A 19377-nucleotide genomic window follows, 5' to 3' on the forward strand; every position below is an offset into this window, starting at 1 on the left:
CAGAACGTGTTTTACACTGAAATTGATGATGCTAACAATATTCATTACATTGTGTAACTATGACCCAGTTAATCAGACAAACGTTACCAAAGTATTTTGCTACATCAATAAACAAAGACTAGAAAGAATAAAAAAGAAAGATTTAATAAATAGCCTGATCTTACCTGTGATGAAGTGGGCGCTGCAAACCCGCGCATTTTTGATAGTCCTTTCATCCCAGTCTACACGTTTGATGGCTTGTAGCCATAGACGTCGGCGATTTTTTTGGAATGGGTGAGATTCTGCTGGAATTCTGTACATTTTAACCCCATCACTGCTACGATTCTGACACCCGACAACACAACAACTAGGCATTTCTTCCAAATATTTCTTCTCGTCTCTACCGTCGCTGAGTCTTTTTTGGGTCCAGGCTGCGCACGCAATTTCCTCTTACGTATGAATGACGTTTACTGTGAAGGGGTCTATAGACACCCATTATAAACGAGGCAGCGCTTTTACTGCAAAATCTGAAAAGTCACTTGTTTTTAACTCGCTCTAGTGTCCACATTTTTTTACACTAGAGACAAAAAAAAATACATCAATGTGTTCAGGAGAGCCTTGTGGCGCTCACTGTGAAAGAATTTTGTGAATATCTCCTTCCGTTTTCATGAAAATCCCCGTTGTTTGGAGAGAGCACTGAGAAAATCCTTCACTTTCTGTGTGCCACTCTGTGTCTCTGCTCGCAGCGCGCAAGTGGGGGAGGGGCTGCTCGCTCTCACACACACACACAGGAGGGAGGGGCTGCTCCCTCTCAGAGAGACATGCTTGTAGCATCATGGCAAGTCACACATTCACACAGTTCAGTGCAGCTCCTGCAATAGCGACTGCTGCGCGCACTGCATCACTCTCACAATTTCCCACAGGGGAATTGTCTCTAGTTAAGCTTGAAGGTGTCAATTTTGGAGCAGGGGGTTATTTCTTGGATAGCAGCCTCTTAGTCCATGGTGATCTGAACTGTAGACAATGAACCATCAGCTTCCAGTTCATGGCAGGGCTGTGCCATGGTGGTTCCCAGGTTGTTCCTGACCATCCAAACCAATTTCCTTTCAGCTGAGGGTGACAGTTTGGGTTTTCTTGAAGCAAAGTGGCTTGGCAAAGTGACGGCACCTCACAATAACTTGGATACAATTGTTTGAACTGATCTTGGAATTTGGAGTTGTTTCAAAATGCCTCCAAGAGACATTCCAGAGTTGTGTATATCTGCAATCCTCTTTCTCAGATTTGCACTGAGCTCCTTGGACTTTTCCATTTTACTGTGTGTTGGTCAATCCAATGAGTGCTGTAAACAAACCCTTTTTATGAAGAGAAGTTACCAGCTGTAGTCAATCATGATCACTAACAGGAAGTTAAGAGACCTCAGCCTTGGCAAGATAAGAGACATTTTGGAAGTTTCAGCACCTCTGAATTAATAATCTAAGTGAGTGTATGTAAATTTTTGACCCTATATGCATAATTTTGACCCTGTGTTGATTTCAGAAAACCCAAAGAAAATTAAAACTTGTGCACCAAATTCTATTTTTTTTTAAAGATGTATGCTGTACAGTCATTCTGCCACAGAAAAAGAACAGTTCAAAGAAATTACTGAAAGCCCAAATATTGCCATGACATTCATATCCAAGATCAGGGCTTGAAATTCGCGGTGGTCCGGTCGCCCGAGGCGACTTAATTTTTCATTTGGCGGGTAATTCCTGTCACTAGCCAGCCCGGCTGGCTAGTTGAAAATAAAAAATATATATGAAGCGAAGATTCAGACACACCGTCAACTAAAGCCGCCACATATTAAGCGCGTGCCGTGTCTGTGTTAATCGATGTGTTTATCAGTTAATCGATGCCTTTTATCACTTCCCAGCCACGCGCGCACACACACACACACGTTTTGGTTGGGGAGAAAGAGCTCCCTTTCTCTGCTCTCCTCTCCTTTTAAAGGACACGGTCACTGGGGAAGATACACAAACACAGGTTAATCCCCATCAGGTGCAATGATTCCACCACTTACCTTCCCTGACTCCGCCCTCCATTCACAGACTGATGCTTGGCCACGCCCCCGCTGCCACATCATGTTCTCATCTCATCTCATTATCTCTAGCCGCTTTATCCTTCTACAGGGTCGCAGGCAAGCTGGAGCCTATCCCAGCTGACTACGGGCGAAAGGCAGGGTACACCCTGGACAAGTCGCCAGGTCATCACAGGGCTGACACATAGACACAGACAACCATTCACACTCACATTCACACCTACGGTCAATTTAGAGTCACCAGTTAACCTAACCTGCATGTCTTTGGACTGTGGGGAAAACCGGAGCACCCGGAGGAAACCCACGCGGACACGGGGAGAACATGCAAACTCCGCACAGAAAGGCCCTCGCCGGCCCCGGGGCTCGAACCCAGGACCTTCTTGCTGTGAGGCAACAGCGCTAACCACTACACCACCGTGCCGCCCGCCACATCATGTTATCAAATTCAATAGATGTGGCCACGTTATCGCCCATTTAAACACGTTTTTTTTGTTGTTGTTTACATCTACATCTGCCAAAGCTACGTTGCAATGTGGAATTTTCTGAAAGGTGTACAGAAACTGCCAGAGACGGGGACAAAGCAACCTCGGTCTGAAGAGGAGAAACGACAAAGGACTTATAAGCAAACGTGGGAGCAGGGTAGGCCTTGGCTGCGATACGATTTTTATGGAATAATTAATTTTTTTCAATTTGATTCCTAGTCAATATGAAGCTCCTAATGCTTTCTCTCTCATAAATGGTTAAATACAGAAAGCATGTTGGACATATTTTGGGTGCTATAGTCATGATAGTAAGTATATTTGTTTTCAATACTCATACACCAAGTTGCCAAGTTTTCCAATATATTATTATTTGTTGATATATTATGGTGCTCTGTGTTGTTCTCATTTATGTATTTAACAACAGTATCAAAATACTTGGGTCTTGAAATAAATGCACATTAGTCATGAACAATGGTAACTACTTTCTTTTGCGTTATTTTTGACAGAAGTAAAATTCATACATGAACAAATTTTGGCTAGTTGATTTTCTGTTTGGCTAGTTACTTTGGAAGGTACAGTGGGGCAAAAAAGTATTTAGTCAGTCACCAATTGTGCAAGTTCTCCCACTTAAAAAGATGAGAGAGGCCTGTAATTTTCATCATAGGTATACCTCAAGTATGAGAGACAAAATGAGAAAAAAAAAATCCAGAAAATCACATTGTCTGATTTTTAAAGAATTTATTTGCAAATTATGGTGGAAAATAAGTATTTGGTCAATAACAAAAGTTTATCTCAATACTTTGTTATATACCCTTTGTTGGCAATGACAGAGGTCAAACATTTTCTGTAAGTCTTCACAAGGTTTTCACACACTGTTGCTGGTATTTTGGCCATTCCTCCATGCAGATCTCCTCTAGAGCAGTGATGTTTTGGGGCTGTTGCTGGGCAACATGGACTTTCAACTCCCTCCAAAGATTTTCTATGGGGTTGAGATCTGGAGACTGGCTAGGCCACTCCAGGACCTTGAAATGCTTCTTACGAAGCCACTCCTTCGTTGCCCGGGCGGTGTGTTTGGGATCATTGTCATGCTGAAAGACCCAGCCACGTTTCATCTTCAACGCCCTTGCTGATGGAAGGAGGTTTTCACTCAAAATCTCACGATACATGGCCCCATTCATTCTTTCCTTTACACGGATCAGTCATCCTGGTCCCTTTGCAGAAAAACAGCCCCAAAGCATGATGTTTCCACCCCCATGCTTCACAGTAGGTATGGTGTTCTTTGGATGCAACTCAGCATTCTTTCTCCTCCAAACACGACAAGTTGAGTTTTTACCAAAAAGTTCTATTTTGGTTTCATCTGACCATATGACATTCTCCCAATCCTCTTCTGGATCATCCAAATGCTCTCTAGCAAACTTCAGCCGGGCCTGGACATGTACTGGCTTAAGCAGGGGGACACGTCTGGCACTGCAGGATTTGAGTCCCTGGTGGCGTAGTGTGTTACTGATGGTAGCCTTTGTTACTTTGGTCCCAGCTCTCTGCAGGTCATTCACTAGGGCCCCCCGTGTGGTTCTGGGATTTTTGCTCACCGTTCTTGTGATCATTTTGACCCCACGGGGTGAGATCTTGCGTGGAGCCCCAGATCGAGGGAGATTATCAGTGGTCTTGTATGTCTTCCATTTTCTAATAATTGCTCCCACAGTTGATTTTTTCACACCAAGCTGCTTACTTATTGCAGATTCAGTCTTCCCAGCCTGGTGCAGGTCTACAATTTTGTTTCTGGTGTCCTTTGACAGCTCTTTGGTCTTGGCCATAGTGGAGTTTGGAGTGTGACTGTTTGAGGTTGTGGACAGGTGTCTTTTATACTGATAACGAGTTCAAACAGGTGCCATTAATACAGGTAACGAGTGGAGGACAGAGGAGCCTCTTAAAGAAGTTGTTACAGGTCTGTGAGAGCCAGAAATCTTGCTTGTTTGTAGGTGACCAAATACTTATTTTACCGAGGAATTTACCAATTAATTCATTAAAAATCCTACAATGTGATTTCCTGGATTCTTTCCCCCCATTCCGTCTCTCATAGTTGAAGTGTACCTATGATGAAAATTACAGGCCTCTCTCATCTTTTTAAGTGGGAGAACTTGCACAATTGGTGGCTGACTAAATACTTTTTTGCCCCACTGTAACTAGTCCGGCTGGCTGGTGATAAAAAAAAATGAATTTTGAGCCCTGAAGATGACATTCATGTCACTGTATGTCAACTTCTGACCACAACTATATATATATATATATATATATATATATATATATATATGTGACCCCTCACCGAATCCAGGGACACATGTCGGCCGAAACGAATCCGAGATAATCGCAAAAGAAGCATTTTTTTTCCAGATTTGTGATTTTTGTTTTTTTCCATCATGTGCAAGTTGAGATCTTGAAGAATGCAATCAGTATTTCAGATAATAGATTGTTTTGTTGGAAAAGCATACATTTTTTGTTGCAAATTGTCTCGTTTTTGTCAGGACTGTAGCCTGCTGGGGGGTGTGGGTAAATTACCATCTGGGCCATTCACATGATGATTTAAGTCTTTTGGGGTTTTTTTTCGCGAATCAGCTGTATGATACGGGCTGAGCGCATGGCTACTTAGCTGCATACAGGCATGTAATTTCACTATGGGATGAGTTACTAAACAGAGCGCAGATGAGCTGACACACCGCGAAGCAAACAGACACACGGTATTTACATCGGAGATAACCATTTCTAGCAAAAAAAACCGCAACCTCGTTTTCCAGATTGAATGGAATACTTGAATGATCGGATGATACACGGACCGTTCTAGGATTACATTCCATTGGAGGCATTGGTGTGTGCAAGGCGACGTTTCTCTTTCTGATGGGGTAAGTTTATTAATCTAAGGCTGTGTGGTTATTTTTGCATGTAACGGAGAGTGTTGTGGTTTGGTTAAGTCTAGGTCACAACCGGACGTACGATTTTTTGGCCATGTGATTTTTGGCGTTTCCCAAATCGCTGCGTTTTTTTTTTTTTGTTCATGGAGAAAGACACGCGTTGGCCGTTTGTCTTGCAACCTGAAAAAAACGTAAGCGCCCGTAGAGTTTGTTTGACATGACAAAGAACCTCTGCGGCTGGTCTGCGGCTCGAAAATCAGCCATCACACGCGCGCTCTCGTGCGTTTCATGCGCGCTCTCCATGTGTTTCTTGTGTTTTTTGCATGTACTGTAGACCGGCCGTAGGAGCACGTACGGCCGGTTGTGACCGAGGCTTTACATGAAACTAGCGTTGTGTTTGTTGTGTCATCATTGTGCTATCTTTCTTTCTTACGGTGTGAGTAATTTTTCAACCACAAAACGTTAAAGTATACTTTAGGACTTATTTTTGTACTCCATAATTGTTTTGGGCAAATTGACGTGGTGATCTTTGTTTACATGAAAGTAGTATCGTGCTAGCTAGTAGGGGGTAGGGCTTTCCTTAATATCATGCAAATGAGCACCATTATGTGCCCGCCCTACACCCAGAGTAGCTGAGATGGAAAACTTTGAGGGCGATTTTCTCCCTTTCCTGTTTTAAGAAGTATACACTTTCAAAAGGCCACACATTCTTCAAATATTGTCAGATCTCCACATGGAAGGCATCATTGGAAAGCTTAGAAACTGTACTTTCTGAATCTGTCAATAACTCAAAATGCCCCCTGTTTATACTGTTTATATATATATATATATATATATATATATATATATATATATATATATATATAAACATTTATTCCATGAAATTGAGTCGTGCATGAGCTGATAATCGATGAGACACATAGCACCGAGTTGGCTATAAGCCATGTACGACAAGATTGAGTGGAATAAGTGTTTTATTATATCCACATTCACTGGATTTTGAGAAACAGAGTATTTTTATTTTTTGCAAATTCGATAAATAAAAACTTTATATAAAACGTCCGACAAAATCATTTCCGCTTAACAAACTGGTGAAATGACCATAGTAATTTGTGAAAAATGCAATGTTAATAATTCTTGAAAAATAAAAAAAGATATGTTCTTTCTATCAAATCCATAGTCCGTTGCTTTTTATTTTTTGGGGTTTTGTTTTCAAGTAGAGTTTTTATTTCATCCTCGGTTGGTTCAGCAAAACGCTCCGCCATTTTGTTTTTCTCTACTCATGGTATATGAGCTGATAGTCTAGTAGTAGTCAATCAGAACGCACAATTGCTCATATCCATTGAATATGGATAGAATTATACAAATATAAAATACACACACACACCAATCAGCCATAACATTAAAACCACCTGGCTAATATTGTGCAGGTCTCCTTCGCGCCTCAGACACAGCTCTAACCCATGGCATGGACTCCACAAGATCTCTGAAGGTGTGCTGTGGTGTCTGGCTCTGAGATGTTAGCAGCAATCCTTTAAATCCTGTAAGTTGTGAGGTGGAGCCTCCATGGATCGGATTTGTTTGTCCAGCACATCCCACGATCAGAATGAGATCTGGGGAATTTGGAGGCCAAGTCAACACCTGGAACTCTGTTGTGTTCCTCAAACACAACAGAGGTTTGTTCAATCCAGCTGAACAATTTTTGCAGTGTTGAAGGGTGCATTATCCTGCTGAAAGAAGACCCTGATATTAGGGAATGCTGTTGCCATGAAGGAGTGTACTTGGTCTATAACAATGTTTAGGTAGATGGTACGTGTCAAAGTAACATCCACAGGACTGCAGGGACCCAAATTTTCTGAGCAGAACATTTCCCAGAGAACACTGCAGAACATTGTCCAGTGGCACACCTATGATGTAAAAGTAAACATGATTCATCAGAGCAGGCCACTTTCTTCCATTGCTCCATGGTCCAGTTCTGATGCTCATGTGCCCATTATAGGTACTTTCAGGTGTGGACAAGAGTCTGTATGGGCTCTCTGACCAGTCTGTGGTTATACAGCCCCAAAAACAGCAGGCTGGGATGCAGTGTGTGTGTTCTGACACCTTTCTGTCATAGCCAACATTCACTTTTTCAGCAGCTTATGCTACAGTAGCTCTTCTGTGGGATTGGAATAGACGGACTAGCCTTCGCTCCCCACATGCATCAATAAACCTTCAGTGCCCATGATCCTGTTGCCGGTTCACTGGTTGTCCTTCCTTGGACCTCTTTTGGTAAGTACTAACTACTGCATACCGGGGACACCCCACAAGATGTACCATTTTGGAGATGCTCACACCCAGTCGTCTATCCATCACAATTTGGCCCTTGTCAAAGTCACTCAGATCCTTACGCTTGCCTGTTTCTCCTGCTTCTAACACATCAACTCCGAGAACTGACCGTTTACTTGCTGCGTATTGTAACTTTACATGATGTTTAAGCAAACCTGCAATTATGAACCCCACTCCTAAATGAGCTCAGAATCAGTTCTGCGTGCTCAAATACTCGTGCTCAAATACATGTTGCTGTGAGCGATGTGAGAGAAGCGAATGAACTTCATATCTTTGAGCCACCATGTAATGTTCTTTATATTATGGACATATCCACAAAAAAACACACAGGTTAATTAAAAGAATTTTAATTTTGAACTGGTTCGCCATTTTGACAACGCACATCTAGTCAGCGGGAAAACACTGGGAGTGACATCCTCGGAGTGAAGTATTGGGAAATATGTCACTCAGATCCACAATGTCTTTCACATAAAAAATGCGAGTTTTTGAACACAAGAAGATAAACTTCATATCTTCAAGCCAAAGTGTGACTCTCTTTTTATTATATAGACACATTCAGAAACAAAACGTACCCAAATTTATCAAAACAATTAATTGATTTCCTCATGAGTGACATAAAGAGATTTTTTTAAAAGCATATTTTTATTAAAAAAAAGAAGTACAGTACAGGATGTATTTAAATACAACATATAGAGATTTATGTCATGGTTTTGGTTCTCCATGTCCCGGATGGAGCTCGTATGAAAAATACAAGTGGTGTATTTCCCTGAAATAATATACACATGGAATAATATACACATACGGCACCCTTCAGGTGATTTCTAACAAAATGCTGCACGATACAAGCCAAAAAGGAGGCCATTACAGAGACACCAGGAGCCATAAAACAGCGAGTTGCATGCAAGCATGACACTAGGAGCGATGCAGCAGTCGCCTGAAAGGCCTGGGTGTGGGGTGAATAAACTTTGTTGAACGGACACGAGGAGTTGAATGACCTCTATTCATCCTCAGAGATCAAACCCACTTCCCCTCTTCCCAGCAAGCTGAAGCTTTCACTACCTCCCCTGTTTTCGCTAACCCTCTTCCCTTCAGGCTCCGACTCTGACACAGTCCTTAAGAGGATCCTCCTTTGATGAATTACTCCACTTAATGGAATAAAGACATGGGCAATGATTTGGTTTAAGCCCTCTGACGTCAAGCTTTTCTCAGCTGCAGTATGTGAAGTGAACCCAGCAGCCCAGGATCACTGCGAAGGCTGTGTTCGGCCCCTCAGGAGGTAACAGGCTCTGATATAAAAACAATGTGACCCAGTGTTGCCTTAACACACGACGGCCTCTGTCCTGTACCCATAGACCTATTCTGCCTGCCTTAAAAAGAGAGATAGAGAGAGACCCTGAAACGATAACTTTATTTATCTCTTCCAAAGAGACTAATGATGCCTTGTGAGCTGGGATAAAAATAACTGAGTCATTTAGCGTCCGTCTGCTCAGTGCTTTGGACGCGCTGTAATCCATTTTCATTAAGACTAAACTCAAATAGATTATTAAGGACATCTCTCGTGCTCTCTCTTTCTGTCTCTTCCCCCTTTCCTTTTTCTTCTCACTCTCCCTCCTTTTACATTCACAGTCGAATGAAAGCCAAGGCTAAATTGGATAGGAGTGGTAGCGCCCTTCCTTTGATGAGACAACAACCCGTTGAAGTCAGCTGGATGTAAAACGGCACCACGTGAATTTACAATTAGTGTGCTGCACTTACAGTTAGCGTGACATCAAATGCTATAGAGATAATTCAATTTGCCAATATTTGCCGTGAAAAAGGAGGATGCAAATTCCCTGCCAAAGAAATGGAATTAAAGCAGAGTTTACAAAAAGCATTGTGTTTACAAAATACAAGACTATATGAAGGAGAAGAACCACGTCATACAAGGAGGAAAGACGAAAATAAAATCACTACTCACTACTCAGACAGAGGAAACACCAAAAGCTCTGTAATTGACCCAAATATCAGTCAAAGTCATTTGACTGCAGTGATCTGATTTACAGAGTCTGCAAGAAAAAGCACTACTCACTTCCTTCCTCTTTACTGATCTAGAGGAATTTTCAGTCCACAAAGAAATAAATACTTTCAGGTGAAATTGGTTTGTTTATAATGCTGTAAACAGTCTGTGTTTGAGGGTGATCCCGGGGCAAAAAATAACACTTTTCTGATTGCTTGCAGATGGTTCAGGCTGTTCGGTTTACTGTGTGCCAGGTTTAAAAAAGGAAAGAAAGCAGAGCACATGCTCACCTTGAAGTCACAGATGCAGGTTATTATGTCCCCGATTCTGAGACACTCGCCATCAAACTTGCAAGTGTTGGTGTCACACAGGAAGAGATCTGTGTCCCAGTCATCATCACCTGCAGAACACACACACACACACACACACACACACACACACTTAGACATATACCTCAGTAACAAGAGATTACACTGGATCATGAATAATTAATAGTTATTTCAGTTTTGTCTGTCTAGTAGTCAGAAAAAAATCTATATCATGATATAATTAAAATCATCAGGGTTTAACAGTTTAATAAGTTTAATTTCCTTTCATTTCAAAAGCATTGACTGACAGGTTCCTGTTGAACACTTAACGAAACCAAACAGACGTTCACAATTATATTGTCCTTTAAATCCAACGTCTTGTTGAGTATGCATAAAAAGATAAACTGAATGACAACGGTTGCTGTTTCGCAAACCACTCCACCATTAAATTTATATCATTTGTGCTTAGAAAAATTAACCAGCGGCTTTTATTCTTCTAAATAAAAATACATATTACAATCTGTGTTGTTTGTGATAGGTGCTAACACCTCCTCCACACATGCTCCACACAATGTGCTCCGGGAAAGACCAGCACATGAGCTCATCATTGCAGAAAGCCCAGTGAGCATTTCCCCTATTTCTGGCTCTCTATGAGCTTTTCTGCTAAATGCAAGGTTTATAATGATATATTTATACTTACACGTATCCAGCTGTTATTTTGTGGATGTAGACACATTCTACTAACTCACGCTGAGGTCGTTAAAAGTGATTAAGATGATGATTCTGTGCAGTCGTACCACATAGACAACACATTCATTAGTGTTTCCTGTCAATACCCACACACACTGAAAATATTCTTGTCTCTGTAACACTTCCTGACATCAATCTGATTACAGACAGATCAAGAGTGCCTTGGAAGTGAGATTAGGTGATTGAAGAGTAGACATGAAGCAGATGCACCTAATTCCCGATTCGATTCAATTCATGATATTGGGTTCCCGATTAGATTTTTAAAAAACAAAAGAAATTAAATGAAAAAAAATTATTACCAAAAAATCCACAACATTTATTTGGCTATTCTTTATCAACTTAAATATTGCTTTTGTTCAATCATAATTAAAAAAAAAATTTGTTTAATTTTCTGAAGCTCCAACAGTAATTATTTAGCCACATTTGTAAAGGTTTGAGTAAAATATAATAGCCTATTAACTAAAATATTCCTTTTATTCAAAATGTTTATCTTTCAGCAGTCCATAAAAAGAGAGCTCTGATTTCTTGTTAAACTATTTGTAAAGTCAATCACACTACAGCACTTTCACATTTTAGATCCGTTTTCTTTTTTGTTTTTGCAGCATTAGAGCTGTGTTACTTCCACTGATGGTGAAGTCACATGCATTTGCGTTATTGTTTGTTATTGAAGCCTGTGCTGTCTCAACAACACAATTACAACAAGGAAAACTAAGAGATTATGCAGTCTTATAATAATCATGATTCATATTTAATTTCATCAATACAAATTGTTATAAATTTGTATTACAATTTATCGTTACATGTGTAATAACAAGACTGAAAGTGTGGAAAAATCATGTTCTTGTTCTTGTCTTCCCCTCTGGAGCACAGGTTCCCAACCCTGGTCCTGAAGTACTGCACTTTATAGTGTTTTTACTGCTCTAACACACTTACTTTAACTCAGGAAGTAAATCAGCTCATTAGTTGAATTAGTGTGCCAGAGGAGGGTAAACACGAGAATGTGCAGGGCTAAGAGTCTGGGCACTTGATTGTGTGAAATACATTGTTTTCCCACAAACAAAATGGTACAGCATGTTAAGTGGTACAAAAAGAAAGTTTGAAAAATTACAAACGGTATCCTGGTTTAACCGTCATTCTGCCATTGCTCTCTGTCCTTTACTTCAACTCAATTTTATTTGTTTTAACAACATACATTGTCACAAAGCAGCTTCACACAAATCTGCGTATCGATTTGAAATGTCTAAATTGATCCGTAATCATGTTATCATTAATACTGCTGTGGAACAGAAAACTGTGGAATATGATTTCAAAGCAAAGCCATGACAAAACACTGACTTCAAAAAAACATTACGAGCTCTTCACAATATGCTTGTACCCTTGACTACTCTTTGTTCTAAGAACACTCCTTTTACAAAGCGAGACAAGCTTCGCGCTGGGCATTTTAGTGGCACGTGGGTACACTGTGATCTACTTCTTGGAGCAGCGGCCTCAATTCCCTCTTCCGCGCAATACATTTGCGATGCTGAGTGTTGTGTCTGTGTAAGATTCAAATTCTGCTGAAAGAATCATCACAATTTTAGAGACAATGCAGCGTTTTGAGCCCAGCGTGAGTTCTCTAACATTGTAGACATATCGGTTCCCTTTATTGCCCCACTACCAAGTCCAAATGAAACAGTTGACTGAAAGCAGCCTGTAAAATTACCAGTTCATTTACCTCATACAAAAAACAGAGATGTGTATGAGCTGCACAGTGCAGGATGCTGGCTGACATCTTTTCTGATTACAAGAAAAACAAAAAACACTGTTTGTGTCATTTGCAGCCTTTTATGTGCAACTTTGCACTGCAAGTAATCCTTCAATATAGGCCTCGTATTCATCTCGAATATTCAAATTCAAACTTATATACATCATTGTAACAGGCTTATGCTGTGACAAGGAATTGTTTTTCCTCCTTGGGATATTTGATGTCAAAGCTCATTAGCTTATGGCAAAGATTATATATATATATATATATATATATATATATATATATATATATATATATTAGTGCTGTCAAGCGATTAAAATATTTAATCGCGATTAATGTCGCGACTGTCATAGTTAACTCGCGATTAATCGCACATTTTTGTCACACGAAAAACCGTTGTAATTCTCTTACCAGCATAAAAAAGTGAATGGGCTTGTTTTGTACCAATGTTTTTCTTATTGCAAAGCATAACACGTCTTGACACAGCCACTGCAAACTGAAACCTAAGCTGAGCACCGTGGCTCTTCGTCCCGAGACTAACAAGAGAACCATGAGTGAAGTAATCTACTGCTTGAGTTAGTCTATCAGAGAGACAGGTTACACAGTGACGGTAGGCTTGACATGCTTGATTATAATATAAAGTACACTATTATATTAACTTTAAGTTGTTCGTTGATAAATATTGCATTGAATCTGATCTTTACTGTTTCAGCTCACTTAACACATTTTGTACTTTTACACTTTCTGCCTGTTGATGCGTCGTGCTGTCCAATCAGAGGCAGCCAAATTTGCATATTACAGGAAGGATTTCTGGGATAGCATTGAGTTTACAGTTCAGAGGGATCTGGCTTCTTTAGACGCTGTCTTCTTAAAACTGAATAAATATTTAAAAAGAGCCAAATGAGCCAGTCTTTTGAACGGCTCTTTTCAAAGAACGGATCACAAAGATGCGGATCCCATCAAAGAGCCATAAATCCCATCTCTACTAGCACGCCCTGCCCGCGCTGGTTCTTTGAGGGAGGAGGGCAGAGGACTCTGGCTGTGCGGGGCATGGCTAGCTGCTATCGGTTTTCTAAGCAAAGTCTCTGTTCCAAGTTCCTGGCAGTTTCAAAAGCTTATGAAAAGCCTACATCATGTCTCGCGATAAAAAAATTATCGCCGTTAAAATTGAGTCAAGTTAACGTGTTAATAACGCGACATTTTTGACAGCACTAATATATATATATATATATATATATATATATATATATATATATATATATATATATATATAATTTTTTTTTACTTGGCATTCCCCAGGCTCGTCTCACAGCTTGGACTGAACAGGAATACGGCTCGACACATTAGTGATGAGCTCCGGTGGAGCTGATAATACTTAAGACTCCTGCTTCGAGGGCTGGTCTTAAAGTGCCCTTACGTAACCTCCATGCCTCATTTACATGCCAATTAACGCAATTATCCGCAGACCTCGGAAACTGCTGGGGGGAAAACAAGCTGTGACTCAGAGAGGCAGGAAGCACAGAGCTGTAGATGGACTGCATAAATGAGGCATGGTGTAGGCAATGGGTCCATGGCACGGAATGGTGGAATAGGAAGTTCTCCTCAATTTGGATCCCGATTTTAGCGTCTTCCTGTCAATTTCATTTTTAACTGATCAAATAAAATCACAAATCAACCTCAAAGTCTATTTTTTGTATCAAATAATGTTTTCGTGCTTTAGTTAAGCTTAGTTGGTTAAATGAAAATATTAATATTTACTAATCCACAGTATATCTTTGTGAAACCAACACTTAACCCTGCACTCATTAAAACGGAGACTTTTTTTTTACATGACCTAATTACTCAGAAACTGGTTCACAATTAATAAGATGTTCTTTTTTCAAATTTAGGCAATGAGTATATGGCTCATGAATAAGGTATTAACATTTAGTGATAACAAGAGATCATGAATAATTAATGTTTATTTAAGTATTGTCTGTCTAGTAGTAAGAAAAAAAATCTATCATGGTACAGTTATGCTGCATTTGTGGAGCCTTGTAAGTGGTAATTTGCAAGTCGAAATCACATCTTTTCCTACCTCGGGGCATTTGATGTGCAAAGTGGAAAAAACCCCATAGAAGCCTCCATGAAAGTATGTCTTTTGTTTGCTTTGTCAGAGCGTGAAAATCTCTTGAAGTGCACTTTTACAGTTACAGGCCTGAGTGGCTGTTGGTTCTGTTCTACGATAGAGAACGTCTAACATTCATTCTACATTTTGGACTGAAATTGCAGCACAGAAACAATAGCAGAGAACAGAGAGTAATGTTAGCAACAAGCTACCTGGCTAACATTACTGAGAACTCTGATGTGGATGATTACCTTCTCAAAACAGTGATTAGTATGGTCAGTGTTGTAGGTTAAGCCAAGTACTGTGTATTAACTGTGTATAATTTAATCCCTTTCATTTCAAAACCATTGACTGATAAGTCCCCTATTGAACACTTAACCATACAGATGTTCACATCTACACTCACCGTCCACTTTAATAGGAACTTGTTCTTGTTTCTAATGCTGCTTTTCCACTACCAACGCGGCTGAGTTGGGCTGAGCCGTGCCGTGCTGAGTCGGGCTGAGTCGAGCTGAGTGGGGCTGTTGGAGTTGTATTTCGACTACAACCGCGCTGAACCGTTGCTGGCTGGAAGTGGGTGGACACATTGGGTGGAGTTAGCGAAAGTGGGTGGACATCACGTGATGTCGTTAGGCGGCGCAAACAGTGACATCAGTGACCTTTTAAGCAGTAGTCTCACGACCCGGATAGTAAACAATAAACATGGAGGACATGGAGTCGTTAGTGTTGCTGGTCTTGGTGCTGTGGCTTGTTGTCACCGACAACGCCAACAGATACTGGCAAGAGCGTATAGATGAGGCGAGGTGCATAAGGCTTCAGAAATTCTCGTAATTCGTAATTCTTCTTCTTCCGGGTTTACGGTGTTTACAGATCCCAGCGTGCTCGAGGGGCGTGTGTGGGCATGTGAGGACACTCCTCCTCACCAATCAGTGCACAGGGGAGTGTCTCCTCACGCCCCTAGCCTCACTCGGCTCGGTTTGGCTCGCTTCAGCCCCACTCCAAAACCGTGCGAGTTTTGGGTGCTAAGCAGGGCTGAAGCGAGCTGAGTCGTGCTGCTCTGAGGTAGTCGAAACGCGAGCCGTGTCGGGCTGAAGTGAGCTGAAGCGAGCTGAAGTGAGCTGAAAAAGGGTAGTGGAAAAGGGCCATAAGACTCTTGTTCTTGGCTGCAAGAGTGGAACCCAATGTGGTCTTCTGCTATTGCATGTTCAGATGCTTTTCTGCTCACCACGGTTGTAAAGAGTGATTATATGAGTTACTATATCCTTCCTGGCAGCTCAAACCAATCGGGCCATTTTCCTCTGACCTCTCTTATCAACAAGATGTTTGTTTCCACCCACCGAACTGTCGCTCACTCAATGTTTTTTGTTTTTCGCACCATTCTGTGTAAACGCTAGAGACTGTTGTGTGTGAAAACCCCAGGTTTCTGAAATACTCAAACCAGTCCATCTGGAACCAACACCCATGCTACAGTGAAAGTCGCAGAGATCACAATTTTTCCCATTCTGACGTTTGAAGTGAACATTAACTGAAGCTCTTGATTTGTATCTGCATGATTTTATGCATTGTACTGCTGTTAAGGGATTGGCTGATTAGATAACTGCATAAAACAGCAGGTGGATGGGTGTTCCTAATAAAGTGGCCAGTGAGTGTATATGCATACACTGATCAGCCATAACATTTAAACCACCTGCCTAATATTGCATACTTGCCAACTTTTCAAAATTCTCATGGGGGAGAAAAGTGTGTGAACGACATTTTCAATTGGACAAGGGTATGATGCATGGTTGAAACGATAAAAACAGTGGATCCCAATTAATTGCAAACCATTTGAAATTTATACAATTAAAGAGTTTTTAAATTGTTGATATTGTGCTATCAATTACTATAGGTTATGGGATTCATATATCAGGCATGAGATAGCTCAGAGTGAAAAATCTGAAATAATACTCGTCTTGAATTTTAATATAATAACGATGAAAGGGAAGTCTTAAATCAGATTTTTAGCTGAAAAATCTCATGCCTGAATATTGTATACATACAGAGACCCACAGAAAATAACACAAGTGATGCTTTAGAAGAATGTTTATAATTTCTTAAAATAGTCACAGTGAATGAAAGTATTATTGGATTGCATCAAATGTGTTTTCCTTCTGTAAGCTCATGTAAAAATACAGAGAACTATAATGTCATATATAAATTACATTTTAATAAGATTTAACCAAAATAGTAACAACTCAGTTAAATAAAATACTGCACTGTCTTAGTACTACTAAAATGCATCTCTCTCACTAAACACTTTCCAACAGAATTTTTAAAAAGCACTAGAAATACTATCAAAATCCTATCGGAATGCATCAAAGAAATTTGCTCATTTGCAAACTTTGAAAGTTTTCAAACAAATTTTAAAAATGGCACTATAAATACTACCATACTATCAAAACATACTCCACAAAGAAATTCACTCGAATGCAAAATTTTAGTACTACCAAAATACACTCACTAGTAATCTTTCACTTAAAACCTCAAAACTCTATCAAAATCAATCACTTTCCATATAATTTTTTAATTTTTTGAGTCATCATCTATTTGTTTTGTCTTTATCTTGTTCTTCTCCATTGTGAGCATGGTATTAGTAGTAAACTTATGTGTAGACCACAGGCGATTGCTCTAAGACAACGAGGGAGGCTCAGCCTCCTCTAAAAATGATGAACATCGTGTAGGATGAATTGCGCTAGGCTTATGTTATAGGCGACCTTATAACATTGCTATTTCAGATCCAGAATTATAGAAATATATGTGCTCAACCCAACTACAGTGCGAAATCATTCCGTTATAACCTTCCCCAGTTTGCCTAATGTGTGCGTGAGTTTTTCCCCCTCGTGACAACGCGATGCAGCCCAGCCTCAGTGGACTTCAATGGCATTTGGGAGCTATGCACTTTCAATATCAAAATGCAAGACGATTATTGGACAAATACTGCGAAAACGCCCGCCCCACGGACTCCCAGCCTCAGTGGACTTCAATGGCATTTGGGAGCTATGCGCTTTTCAATATCAAAATGCAAGATGATTATTGGACAAATACTGCGAAAACACCCGCCCCACGGACTCCCAGCCTCACAGTGGGAGGGACATGGCAAAGCTTTCCGCGAGGAGACTGGTGATTGGTGAAAGCGGCCGGATATTTTCTTTGATTGACAGCTCGTTTCAAATATAGACAGGCAGCGGTGAATCTCAGTTCAGTCCCATGCGGATTCGCAAGTGCTGTGGTGTATTGTAAGTAGGGCTGCACAATTAATCGAATTTAATCGAAAATCGCGATTTTGGCTGCCACGATTAAATTAAATGAAAATCGCGATTTATTTCCATTTAAAATCCGAGCTCTGCTGCATATGATTAAGCACTTTTTGACCAGTACTCCGCCAAACCATTAGGGGGCGAACTGACGCATGTAAGGTTTCATTACTCCGCCTAAATAAGCAAGCAAGCCTTAGGCGGAGTAATGAAACCTTACATGCATCGGTTCGCCCCCTAATGGCGTGAGAGTAGGTAACAGATTGAGGTGAGACAGAAAAGCTAAAGGCCCGGTCCCACTGCACTTACGGATGCAAAGAGGATGTAAAACGTAAAAAAATCTTTGCCATCCGTTGGAAAACGCTATGCATCCGTTGTGTACTCATTGCATACGTGCTTCATACGCTCTATCCATCGAGCATCCGTCCACTGTGATTTCATCCGCACAAAAAGTTTTGAGCTGCACAAAACTTTTAGAACGGATGAACTTTCCGCCGTGTACGATGTAAATCCGCGACATATACGAGCAACAAACGTTCTATGTCCGTCATCATCCGTTAAACGTCTGCTGTATCCTCTCTGCATCCTCAGAACAGACTATTTAGCACTGGAGGCAATGCTGTGACCTGCCTTCGCTCTTGTTTAAAGCCAGAGCATGTTGATAGGCTGCTCTTTCTAGCTAAAAACTTGTAGGCCTCAGTATAATGCTATGTAATTGTTGCAACTGAGTTTTCAGTTCCTTCATCCTTTGGTAATTTCTTGGATAAATTTCATTTATTTGTCATTTGGAAATCAGAATTTCTCTTTTATATTTCATTCTGCACTGAAAGCTGTTCATATCGTTTGTTTGAATTAGGGGTGGGCGATATGGCAAAAATGTCATATCACGATTTTTTAACATAAAATCTCGATTTCGATTTTTTATCACGATCTTCCATCAAAAAAAACAAACAAAAAAAAACAAAAACAGGCATTTTGGGGCTACAAACCTTTCTGAACAGATTTTAATTAATAGTAGCAATTTTGCATGTGCAAACATTGTAAACACACTGATAACACTGATAAAGTGCACTATTGGTTGTGAAGACAATAACACTAAGTAAACATCACTCTGATAAAGTAAACATCACTCTGATAAAGTGCATTCTTAGAATATAAAAAAGAAAGTAAAATATGAAATGTTGAATAACACACAGTCTTCGGTTATTTTGAAATGATTTAAGTAACAAAACACCAAATAGCTTTTTGAAAATGGTCCAGACTGGTGGTGGGGAGGCTTCTGCATAGCTTTATTGTGGCTGTTTGAATGTTGCTAGCACCAGCCTCTTGTGCTCGAAATGTAGTTTATATTTAAAGAAGCTTCCCCAAACTTGACAGCCAGAGACCTCTGCACTCTGCCCAAAGAAC

The 19377-nt window shown here is 40.4% G+C and overlaps 1 protein-coding gene across 2 annotated transcripts in view; it reads right to left on the reverse strand.

The window, feature by feature from the left end:
- tmeff2a (transmembrane protein with EGF-like and two follistatin-like domains 2a) overlaps positions 1–19377 on the reverse strand; it is a 259197-nt gene that overhangs the window by 188977 nt on the left and 50843 nt on the right. For both annotated transcript variants that reach the window (XM_060937298.1, XM_060937297.1), the window contains exon 2: positions 10056–10165. In XM_060937298.1, coding sequence (XP_060793281.1) covers positions 10056–10165 — 110 coding nt within the window. The remainder of the gene's footprint in view (positions 1–10055; positions 10166–19377) is intronic.

The sequence above is a fragment of the Neoarius graeffei genome, chromosome 13 (genome assembly GCF_027579695.1).
Source record: "Neoarius graeffei isolate fNeoGra1 chromosome 13, fNeoGra1.pri, whole genome shotgun sequence".
NCBI lineage: Eukaryota > Metazoa > Chordata > Actinopteri > Siluriformes > Ariidae > Neoarius > Neoarius graeffei.